General features: G+C 38.1%; 1 protein-coding gene across 1 annotated transcript in view; it reads right to left on the bottom strand.

Moving 5' to 3' along the window:
- Positions 1–614: 614 nt before the first annotated feature.
- PLCL1 (phospholipase C like 1 (inactive)) overlaps positions 615–12149 on the bottom strand; it is a 369849-nt gene continuing 358314 nt past the window's right edge. Inside the window, exon 6 of the mRNA XM_066344873.1 lies at positions 615–1688. Within this exon, the coding sequence (XP_066200970.1) occupies positions 1506–1688 (183 nt within the window). The 3' untranslated portion in view covers positions 615–1505. The remainder of the gene's footprint in view (positions 1689–12149) is intronic.

Below are 12149 nucleotides of genomic sequence, written 5' to 3'. Positions count from 1 at the left end.
CATACCATAGACATTTTTTAATCAATTAGTTCGTAAATCATCAGGACGATGTTATCTGACCCACAGAATTTATATCAGCTCAACACAATAATGTGGTATTGTTTAAACAATGTCATTAAGTTTAAATTTAGTACTCTAAATTAAATGTCATCAAATCCAAGACCTCTAGCTGCCCATGTCCACTATAGAAAATGAATGAGCCCTGGCCGGTTGGCTCAGCGGTAGAGCGTCGGCCTAGCGTGTGGAGGACCCGGGTTCGATTCCCAGCCAGGGCACACAGGAGAAGCGCCCATTTGCTTCTCCACCCCTCCGTCGCGCTTTCCCTCTCTGTCTCTCTCTTCCCCTCCCGCAGCCAAGGCTCCATTGGAGCAAAGATGGCCCGGGCGCTGGGGATGGCTCTGTGGCCTCTGCCCCAGGCGCTAGAGTGGCTCTGGTCGCAACATGGCGACGCCCAGGATGGGCAGAGCATCGCCCCCTGGAGGGCAGAGCATCGCCCCTGGTGGGCGTGCCGGGTGGATCCCGGTCGGGCGCATGCAGGAGTCTGTCTGACTGTCTCTCCCTGTTTCCAGCTTCAGAAAAATGAAAAAAAAAAAAAAAAACAAAAACCAAGAAAATGAATGATAGACTCCCAGTTTGGAAGAATGAGATCTTCCTAGAAATCTCAACCTTGAAATTTTGTAACTAAATAATAATGTCACATCAAAATCCTAATTACAGAAGAGCTCTTACTGTGTTTCAGAGTACCACATCAGTGGATATAAATTCAGTAATGATCAGATTAGTAAACAACTACATAAAACTTTCTAAGAATTGTTTTTATTTAATAAATATTTTGAAAAGTTTACTAACTGAAGAAATTATTTTTCTGATCTTTCCAGAAATTCTGATCATTTGTGCTCTTTCATTCACTTTTATTTCTACTGTGATTGTTAGGAATTTTTCTACTCTATATTTAATCTATCAAGACATCTATGCATTGGTAAATTTGGCTTCCTTCAATAATAAGCCATGTTAACATCTCTAATTTAAATGACAAAGGTAGAGAAGTAAAGTTAAACACAGCAACCGGTTCTAGTGAGTGCTCTTTAGAATTTTAGATTAACAAATTTTCCCTAAAATGATACATTAATAACTTACTAAACGAATACTAAAATACAGAATAGATTTTAATAGTATCTCAATCTCTCTCTGGGTTTTATTTTCTCTCTGTCTCTATATCTCTGTCTCTTCCTGAGACAGAGACACACACACACAGACTTCTACCTACATATATATTCTTGGGTATATACACACATCTCAGAATTTAAAACACTGCTACTAAACATTTTAACTTAGATAAATTAACTACATTAAAATACTGACATTGTGAAAATATTTATGTTCAACATCCCCTAGATGGCATCATTTTGTGAACGTCTAAAAAGCTGAAAGAAAGAAAACCAGAAAGAAAAAGAAAAACAGTCTTCGACAGAAAGGACGGGCGGCCACGGTGATGCTGCGCAGGGTCAGAGCTTGCCGTTCTCCTCACCACTCTCCTTCTCCTCTATGGCTTCCAGGCCGCGCTTGCTCTTGGCCTCGGCACTGCCGCTGGGGGCTTTACTCAGTCCACAGGACAGGCACGCCAGCTGGATCTGCTTCATGTTTTCTAGAGCTTCATTCTTTGCATTCTTCAACAGATCTCCTTGGCCCTACAAACAGGTAGAAATATACACGAAAGAAGAAAGTTAAGGGCCGAGCACATCCTGGGTGACTATTGCTCAGTGAGGAAACAGACCCAGACCCAAGAACTCAGTTTTCCAGGATTTATCCCAGGGTTCTAGTTGAGCATTATTGAGGTTCTTTGCTCTTTAAGTCCAGTATGTCAACCAGAGTCTTCCCAATCAGTACTGTGATTGCTGGCAGTTCCTTGAGATTCCTGTTGTCGGAACAACCCTCAGGGAGACCCTCCTGTGAATGTGACAAGGACATCAGCCTTTCTATCACCATGATCTGAGACTTCACACACTACTGCAACTCCACCTTCAAGAATGAAAAATTAGCCTGGTGTCACAGTGGAGAGAGTGCTGACCTGGGACACTGAGGTGCCAGGTTCAAAATCCAGAGGTCTCCAGCTTGAATGCAGGCTCCCTAGCTTGAGCATGGGCTCCTCAGCTTGAGCACACAGTTGCCAGCTTGAGTGTGGGATCATCAACATGACCCCATGGTCACTGGCTTAAGCCCAAAGGTTACTGGCTTGAAGCCCAAGTTTGCCAGCTTGAGCCCAAGGTCACTGGCTTGAGCAAGGGGTCACTGGCTCAGCTTGAGCCCCCCACCCTGATCAAGGCACCTATGAGAAGCAATCAATAAACAACTAAAATGTAGCAACTGCAAGTTGATGCTTCTCATCTCTCTCCCTTCATGTGTGTGTGTGTGTGTGTGTGTGTGTGTGTGTGTCTCTCTCTCTCTCTCTCTCACACACACACACACACACACACACACAAAGGAAAATTAGGCCCTGACCTGTTGGGTCAGTGGTAGAGCATCCGCCCAGCGTGTGGAAGTTCTGGGTTCAAGTCCCAACCAGGGCACACAGGAGAAGTGCCCATCTGCTTCTCCACCCTTCCCCTTCTCCTTTCTCTCTATCTCTCTCTTCCCCTCCTGCAGCCATTGCTCCATTGGAGCAGAGTTGGCCTGGGCACTGAGGATGGCTCCATGGCCTCTGCCTCAGGTGCTAGAATGGCTCCATTTGCAATGGAGCAATGCCCCAGATGGGCAGAGCATCGCTCCCTAGTGGGCTTGCTGGGTGGACCCTGGTCAGGTGCATGCAGAAGTCTGACTCCCTGCCTCCCCAAATCTCACTTCAGAAAAATATAAAAAATAAATAAAAAATAAAAGGAAAATTAAATCAGCATTCAGTGTACAAGAGCTTGCAAAGCAAAACATCTTCTATAAAGTAAATCATAGGCCTTTATCCTTGGTTAACTTTTTTTTTAATATACTGGGTTATTCTTACAATCTATCCTTTGATAAATTATTAGTTATCCACATTCCTCTGTCTTTTTCATCATCCTGAGGGCAATGTTTCTATCTGACTGACAGAGAAAAAGAGACTCCAGAGGTCCACCTGTCAATCAAAACAAAAAGTAAACTGAGGATCATGGGAAATCATCAGCTGTCAACTACATCAGAGTCTGAGAAATCTCTTCCCCCATTATTTTTATTTCTTATTTTATTTCATTCTTATAGTGATCAAGTGCTTACACGGATGCAGGCCCAGGGGCCTGAAGAGTAAGTCAGGGCACACTGGAACATGTGTACAGACAAAAGAGAAAGCATTTTGTTCTTTCTCTCTCCCCTCTCCATTCTCAGGGCAATGCCTGACTGTGATACAGAGGTTATTACAATTGTTAGAGAGTTCCTCTACAAAGTAGAGACCCAGGGAAGGGATGTCAGCTATTTTATGCAAGGTACTTCATGATACACTGTTTTATTTCTTTAATTTGATGGATGCTTTTTCCTTAAGATGTATGAAAAAGCTTGTATTTTAAAAAATGCCTCAGGCCTCACAAGGCAGTGGCACAGTGGACAGAGCATCGGACTGGCACTTCTATTATTCTCAGTTTATGGATGAAAAAAAAAAAGGCCCAGAGCGGTCACCCTTCCCAGGTCATGCAGCTGGTCAGTGGGAGGGCTGGGGTTTCGGTGAAGTCCCGCGTAGAGTCTGTAGTCTTAAGCAGGATATGATACGGCATCTCTTCAACGCATATCGTGCACTCTCTACAAAGCACATTTCAGCCTCCTATTCATTGTTACCCATGGAAACAACACAGATAAAAAGAAAATCATTACCCACGTGGCACAGTCTGACAGAACTCAGATGAATCTAGAGAGTCAGGAAAACGAGGTGCACCAACAACACACTGGGAGGAACAAAAGTCAGACAGATTAGTTTTGCTTTTGGCTCAAACAGTTTCTTCCTGGGCCATTGTTTCTTTTGTGAAAATGAAAGTAGAAGAAAGTAGAAGAAGGCACAACTCTGTGTCCTTCAGAGTTGTGAAAATTAAAGAAAATATGCTGAAAAGCTCATTTGTGATTTAAATAACCAAAGTAAACTGTGCTAGAAGGTAATATGGAAAAGCCCTTAACATAGTCTATTAAAATAAATGTCTTGGACTGTGCATATTTTAATTTAAATTTTACTAACTTATTTAAAATGCATCTACAAGAGTCTATTTAGAGAGATGGTGATTGCTACTATTTTTACAAATGGAAAGATACTTTTAAAAAAATCCAAATTGTATTAATAAAGAAATTATACCCACACTTATTTTCGGAGTATTACTTTTCAGAGCTTCTTTTTTTAGTTTTGAAATTTTATTCCCTTTTTTTAATTGAATTTATTGGGATGACATAGATTAATAAAATTACATAAGTTTCAGTGGTACAATTCTATAATATTCACCTATATAGTATATCATGTCAAGAACTTTAAAAGCATTAACAAAAACAAAATTGGCATCTTCCTTCATCTCAAAAGAACAGTGAAACATGCAAAAATGTCAAGCTTGATACTACTAGTTCACACAGAATGCTCTCACATCTTTTTCCTACAGCAAGTTATAAAACATGTCTCATTAGTCAGTCGGAATGTTATCTCATCAGTCTGAGAGGTGGCATCCTGGCCTAAATGCCAGACAGTGCCAGTTCTCCTAAACACAAGACAGTCTCTCAAGGAAACAATGGCCCATTGGAGAAAATTGTTTGTGCCAGTGCACAGAACACAACCGCATCATCTCCTGATCACCAGGAGACAACATGTCCTGGCTGAACGATATGGGCAGAAAAACATAGGAAGAGAAATTAAACTGTTAACTAATAGAAGAACAAAATGAAAGGCTAAGTTAAGAAGAGTTTACATTTATGTAAAAATTTTGTTTTCTGTTTTTTTTTTAAATAGGGGGTCATCTTTCTATTTTCTGATTCAGGAATCAACTCCTTGATTCCTCTTGTTTAAAGCCTCAGAACCAGAAAAAAACTAATCCTAAAACACACTGCTGAGAGAGTCAAGTTTATTGTTAACAATCTCCTATCCTGGCGTTCCTTTTTAGTGCTTTATCCCATTTTTTTGCAGTGATTTTCCTGACCAACTAGCATCCCTCTCTACTCTGTTATATTTCTCAGACTCCTTCTAACTAGCCAGCTTATACTGTATCTCCTCCCTGAAAACATTGCTTTCCTTTGAATCATTTTTCACAAGATGTATTAGGTATTCAGATCAGCTAAGCTGTTTACAAGTATTTGTGTGTAGTATGCATTTAAGGAGTATTATAACAAGGTATTTTTATTTTTATTTTTTAGAGAGAGAGACAGACACAAAGATAGACAGAAAGAGAGAGAAAGCTGAGAAGCATCAACTTGAAGTTATGGCACTTTAGTTGCTCATTGATTTCTTTCTCATATGTGCCTTGACAGGGGGCACCAGCTGAACCTGTGACCCACTGCTCAAGCCACTGACCTTGGGCTCACAACAGTGACCATGGGGTCATGTGTGTCTATGATCCCACATTCAAGCTAGCTCAAGCTGATGAGCCTGCTCTCAAGCCAGAAACCTCAGAGCTTTGAATCTGGATCCTCAGCGTCCCAAGTTGATGCTCTATCCACTGCACCACCACCTGGTCAGGTTATAACTGAGTGTTTCTAAAGATTTAATTTTACTAGGTGGAATATAAATTGAAATCCCCCTTGGATACTAAAACAAGTCCAGGATTGTCATGGTCTGGAATGTAAAATGAATGTACAATTTGATCACACCTCAACCTGGAAGAAGGTACAAGTTGCTACTGATGTTTCGGTACAATGGCAATTTGATGGGAATTTGTAGTTTTTTTCTCTCTGGTAGAAGGGATGCTTCTGGGAAAAAAACGAGAAAGACTTCTTTAACCCAAAGGGAAGTAAGAGTAATGGAAGGCCTCTCAGGCAGAGTGATGCTGATGTGACAACAGGAGCAACAGTCTCAAGAGCAATGATCATCAGTTTCGCCTCCCCAATTATTTGGTTTCTGAGTGTAAAAGTTCATGGAAATCCCACCACGTTTAAAAAAATAACATTTGGAATTATAGAAAACCATAAAGAGATCACTATAGTGATTTAAAATTAAAAATCAGCAATGATTAGCCTGACCAGGCAGTGAAAAAGTGGATAGAGCATCGAACTGGAACACAGAGGACCCAGGTTCAAAACCCTAAAGTTGCCAGCTTGAACGCGAGCTCATCTGGTTTGAACAAGGCTCGCCAGCTTGAGCCCAAGGTCACTGGCTTGAGCAAGAGGTCACTTGCTCTGCTGTAGTCCCCTGGTCAAGGCACATATGAGCAAGCAATCAGTGAACAACTAAGGTGCCACAACGAAGAATTGATGTTTCTCATCTCTCTCCCTTCCTGTCTGTCCCTATCTGTCCCTCTCTCTGTCTCTCTCAGTCTCTGTCACAAACACACACACAAAAAACCCAGCAATGATTAATTATTTTTAAAGAGACATTAAGCATTCATAACCAAATTCTTCCAACTGCATTAAACTGCAATTAAAATACATGATCTAGAAATCAAAAAATATCTGATGCAATTTAGATTGTAAATGGGGCTGCTATACAATACCACCACCATTTTTATTACTACTAATAAATTTATGACTTAAAATAAAATACAATTATAACACTAAATAGAAGTTAACATTTATTGAACACAATGTACTCAGTGCAAACCTGTTGGCATGCGTTATCTCATTATCTCACAACCATAAAAGAGGCTGGTATTCTAAGTTATCTAGTAGTAATACGTTTTATTTTCTATCAGAGATATTTAGGATTTTTGTTATTCCTGTTTTTACCAAGAAATGCAGTTTCCCCCTGTGTTTGAAAACAGTTTTGGCTACAATCTGGTAGAGTAGCTTACAAAAGACATCCATGGTTCCTTCACACCCATTTTTCCCATGAACTGCAATACCCCTCATGATGTCAGTGCACGGAAGAGCTAGAGAACATCTTAACTAATGTCCTTGTCATGTGTGAAGAAAATGTGTGGGCTGTCTCAGAGCACACCACAAATATTTAAAGCAGCTAAATAGACTCTGGGAATGGAGAGATCCTCACATACACAACTGCACACATAAACAAACGCAGCTCTGTCTCCAAGCACACTTGTGTGGGTATTTCTCAGCACACACTCAATGACAGATTGATTCACCTGACATTCTTTCCATCTGAGAGTCCACATCCACAGCTAGAGTCACCAGAAGGTAATGCTACAGTATAACAGGCCACGACAGCATGATGGAATTAGTAGCTCTTTAGTTTTTCTAGCCATTATTTGGTGGACAAGACCATACTCTGGGGGAGCTGTGCATTATTGCCATCTTACTAGTTCAAAAATCATGCCTTTGGGGAATGTCTGTATTACATAAAGGGATTAAATATGTTACTCTGAACACATAAAAACAACTATTACAATGTCTTTTTTTTTTTTTTTTTTTTGTATTTTTCTGAAGCTGGAAACGGGGAGAGACAGTCAGACAGACTCCCGCATGTGCCCGACCGGGATCCACCCGGCACGCCCACCAGGGGCGACGCTCTGCCCACCAGGGGGCGATGCTCTGCCCCTCTGGGGCGTCGCTCTGCCGCAACCAGAGCCACTCTAGCACCTGGGGCAAAGGCCAAGGAGCCATCCCCAGCGCCCGGGCCATCTTTGCTCCAATGGAGCCTTGGCTGCGGGAGGGGAAGAGAGAGACAGAGAGGAAGGAGGGGGTTGGGGGTGGAGAAGCAAATGGGCGCTTCTCCGATGTGCCCTGGCTGGAAATCGAACCCGGGTCCCCCTCACGCCAGGCCGATGCTCTACCGCTGAGCCAACCGGCCAGGGCCACAATGTCTTTTATTTAAAAAATTAAAATAGGTCAAAAATGTGTTGATGTCATGACAGATGTATTTCTTTTGAAATGTTACATTTCTGGATCATTGGATAAAACTATGCAAAGATAGCCTGGGATTCTTGCTCTCCAGAAGGAAAACTTAGCCATGCAAGGAATGTACACAAGGTACATATTAACAAGTTGTAGGGCACAGAGGAGCAGTCATTAGGGGATAATGTACTAAATACCTTAATTGCACAAAAAATAGAAATTTCCTTTGCATTTAGTAATCAACACTCAGATTTATTATTTTTCAACATCCTGGAAACCAAATATGTGAACAGCATTTACTCACTACTTACAAAATTGAATTTTAATCTATGAACATTCTAGAAATATGGATGAAAATTGTAAAGTTGCTCTGGTCTGAGGGTGTTGGCTTAACGAAGCTTTTTATGTTACTCTTCTGAAATTCTGAACTCAAAACAAATTAAACACTGCTTTTCAAGACTTTATTAGATAATAACATTATATTATTTTGTTTTTATGAAAGCAGAAAGGAAGTTACATTAGACATGTCCACTTGAACCATTAGCTTCTGTAATTTTATATAAAGTTCAGTTTTTCAAATTAGTTATGTGACTGATATTTTAGTATTGGTCATAAATTCAATAAATCAAATGTTTCTGAAGACGATGGAAACAAAAAATAAATAAGTCTTCCTAATAATACCTGATAAATTAGTTCTGAAGGAAGAATAATTTATAAAATGTAGAAGATATTAAAAAAAATTAAGAATAATTTAATACCAAAGAGAAAGCAACATTGCAAAATAAAACAAAATGACATGTTCAGTAAGCATGACCATATAAAAGCCGATAAAATATTGACATTATACTCTGTTAAAACTCAACAAAATGAAAATTATATTCAAAGTTAAATTTGAAAGCATATGATTTAAAGACCTGACAAATAAGATCTTTTTCAACACTGTGTGTGTGTGTGTGTGTGTGTGTGTGTGTGTGTGTGTGTGTGTGTGTGTGTGACAGAGATAGAGAGAGGGACAGATAGAGACAGACAGGAAGGGAGAGAGATGAGAAGCATCAATTCTTTGTTGCGGCATCTTAGTTGTTCTTCAATTGCTTTCTCATATGTGCCTTGACCAGGATGCTACAGCAAAGCGAGTGACCCCTTGATCAAGCCAGTGACCTTGGCCTCAAGCCAGCAACCATGGGTTCATGTCTCTGATTCCACGCTCAAGCCGGATGAGCCCCTGCTCAAGCTGGCAACCTCAGAATTTGAAACCTGGGTCTTCTGCATCCCAGTCCGATGCTCAATCCACTGCGCCACTGCCTGGTTAGGCTCAACATTTCTTTCTCAACTAACATCCTACATTGTTACAATATCTTTCTCATCAAAAATTCTTGATTAACTTGAAAGTTGAAGGAATAAAGAACCCTATCTACTTCAAAATGATAACTGTGTCATAAATAGAAAATCTTTGTATTAACCATGCTTTTAAAAAGTAATTTTTAATATAGAAGAGACCCTTTTTGTATCCTTGTATATATAGAATGCTATATATAAATAACGTCATTTAACAGTATTTAAGTACTACTCACTAATAATAATAATGTAATTATAACACTGATAAAATGAAAGAAAAATATCATATAATTTATAATCATCTCAATAGATGCATAAAAATCATGGATAATATTCAACATTATTTTACAATAAAAACTCAACAAATTAAGTATAGAAAGAATATATCTCAACATAATACAAGCCATAGAGTAAAAGCCCATAGGCAATGTACTCGATGGTGAAAAGCTGAAAACTTGCCACCTAAAATCTAGAACAAGACAAGGGTGCCCCCTCTTACTATTTCTATTTAACATGGTTTTGGAAGTCCTGACCAGAACAATTAGGTAGAAAAAATAAAATAAATTCAGATCAGAGGGAAGAAGTAAAATTGTTTACTTGATCTTACATATAGAAAGCCTGAAAGACTCCACCCAAAAACTGTTAGAACAAATGAATTCAGTAAAGTTGTAGGATACAAAATCAACATGCAAAAAATCAATTGTGTTTCTGTACATTAACAATTAACTATCAGAAAAAAAATTTAATTCCAATTAAAACATCAAAAATAAAAAATAACTTAGGAATAAATTTAACCAAGGAAATGAAAAGTCTATGCACTCAAAACAAGATTATTGATGAAAAAGATTGAAGGAGACACAAAAAATGGTAATATACTTTATGTTCATCAATCAAAAGAATTAGTATTACTAAAATGTCCATCCTACCCCAAGTCTATATTTCAATAGAAGTCCTATCAAGATTCCAATAACATTTTTCACAGAAGGAAAAACAACCCTAATATTTATATGGAATCACAAAAACCTGAACTAGCCAAAGCAATCCTGAGGAAAAAAGAACAAAGCTAGAGACATTACACTGCCTGATTTCAAACTATAATATAAAGCTACAGAAATCAAAACAATATGTCACTGGTATACAGACAAATACAAATGGAACAGAATTGAGAGCCTAGCAATAAACTCATGTGTACATGGTCAACTAATATTTGAGCCAAGAATATTTAATGAGGAAAAGACAGTCTTTACAATAAATGGTGCTAGAAAAACTGGATATTCACACGTAAATGATAAAAATTACACCCTTATAGTATACCACTCACAAAAAAAATCTCAAAATGAATTAAAGACTTAAATGTAAGTCCTGAAATCATAAAACTTCTAACAAAAAACTTAGGGAAAACACTCTTTGACATTAATATTGGCAATTATTTTCTTTGGATATGACAACAGAAGTACAAGCAATAAAAGCAATAATAAACAAATGGGACTACATTAAACTGAAAAACTTCTTCACAGCAAAAGAAAAAATTGACAAGATGAAAGTGCAACCTACAGAATGGAAGAACATATTTGCAAAGCATATATCTGATAAGAGGTCAATATTCCAAATATATGACACTTATATAACAACTCAAAAAAAAATAATAATTCAATTTTAAAAATAAGCCAAATTCCATGAATAGAAATTTTTCTAAAGAAGAAATATAAATGGCTAACAGGTACATGAAAAGGTGTTCAACACCTCTAACCATCAGATGAATGCAAATCAAAACCACAATAGAATATCAAATCACCTCTAACCTGTTAGGATGCCTATTATCAAACAAAGAAGCAATTAACAAGCCTGGCAAAGATGTAGAAGAAAGAAGGCCCTGGTGCACTGTTGGTGGGAATGTAATTTGGTGCAGCCACTATGTAAATCAGTATGGAAGTTCCTCAAAAAATTAAAAACAGAACTAAATATTCAGCAATTATATATCTTGGTATATATCCAAAAGAAATGAAATCAGGATCTCAAAAAGATGCCCATGTTCACTGCAGTATAATTTACAATACCCAAGACATGGAAACAATCTAAGTGTTTGTCAAACAGACAAATAGATAAAAAAGATACAAAATATATGCATATACAAGGGTGGGCAAAAATAGGTTAAATTACCAGTCATTATTACCTAAAAGATAAATTATAAGTAAGATACAAAATAATAACAATAAGAAGAAGACACATAATACAAGTAAATGATAAAATAATTAATAAATAATACAAAAGTAAACTTTGTGTTTTGCATACTCACATTGTAAACCTACCTTTGCCCATGCTCTGTATATATATCTTATATTTTCTCTATACATAAAACATCTTATTTAATATATATCTTTAATATATATACAACATCTTTAATATTACATATATTAAAAGTTGTTATACATATATATGAGAGAGAAGCTAATCTTACCATTTTCAACAACATAGATGAATTTTGAGAGCACTAAAATAAGTCAGGGAAAGACAAAACTGGATGATATCACTTATATGTGAAATCTAAAAAAAACCCCCAAAACTCAAAAATAGCATAGACTAGTGGTTGGGAAGGGCAGGGGACTGGGGAAAATGCATGAAGGTGGTTAAAAGGATACAAACTTCTAATTATAAAATGAATAATAAGTTCTGGAGAGCTAATGTATATAGCACATTGACTATAGTTAACAATCAAGTAGTATTGTAGATGCCTGACCAGAAAGTGGCACAGTGGATAGAGTTCAGCTTGAGACACTAAGGACCTAGGTTCAAAGCCCCAAGGTCACTAGCTACAGCATGCGCTCATCTGGCTTTGAGCACGAGTTCACCAGCTTGAGCGCAGATTCTCTGGCTTGAGTGTGGGATCA

This window comes from Saccopteryx leptura, chromosome 7 (assembly GCF_036850995.1).
Source record: "Saccopteryx leptura isolate mSacLep1 chromosome 7, mSacLep1_pri_phased_curated, whole genome shotgun sequence".
In the NCBI taxonomy this organism is placed as follows: Eukaryota; Metazoa; Chordata; class Mammalia; order Chiroptera; family Emballonuridae; genus Saccopteryx; species Saccopteryx leptura.
Note: the sequence above shows the minus strand (reverse complement) of the source record. Positions and strands in the feature narration are given on the sequence as shown.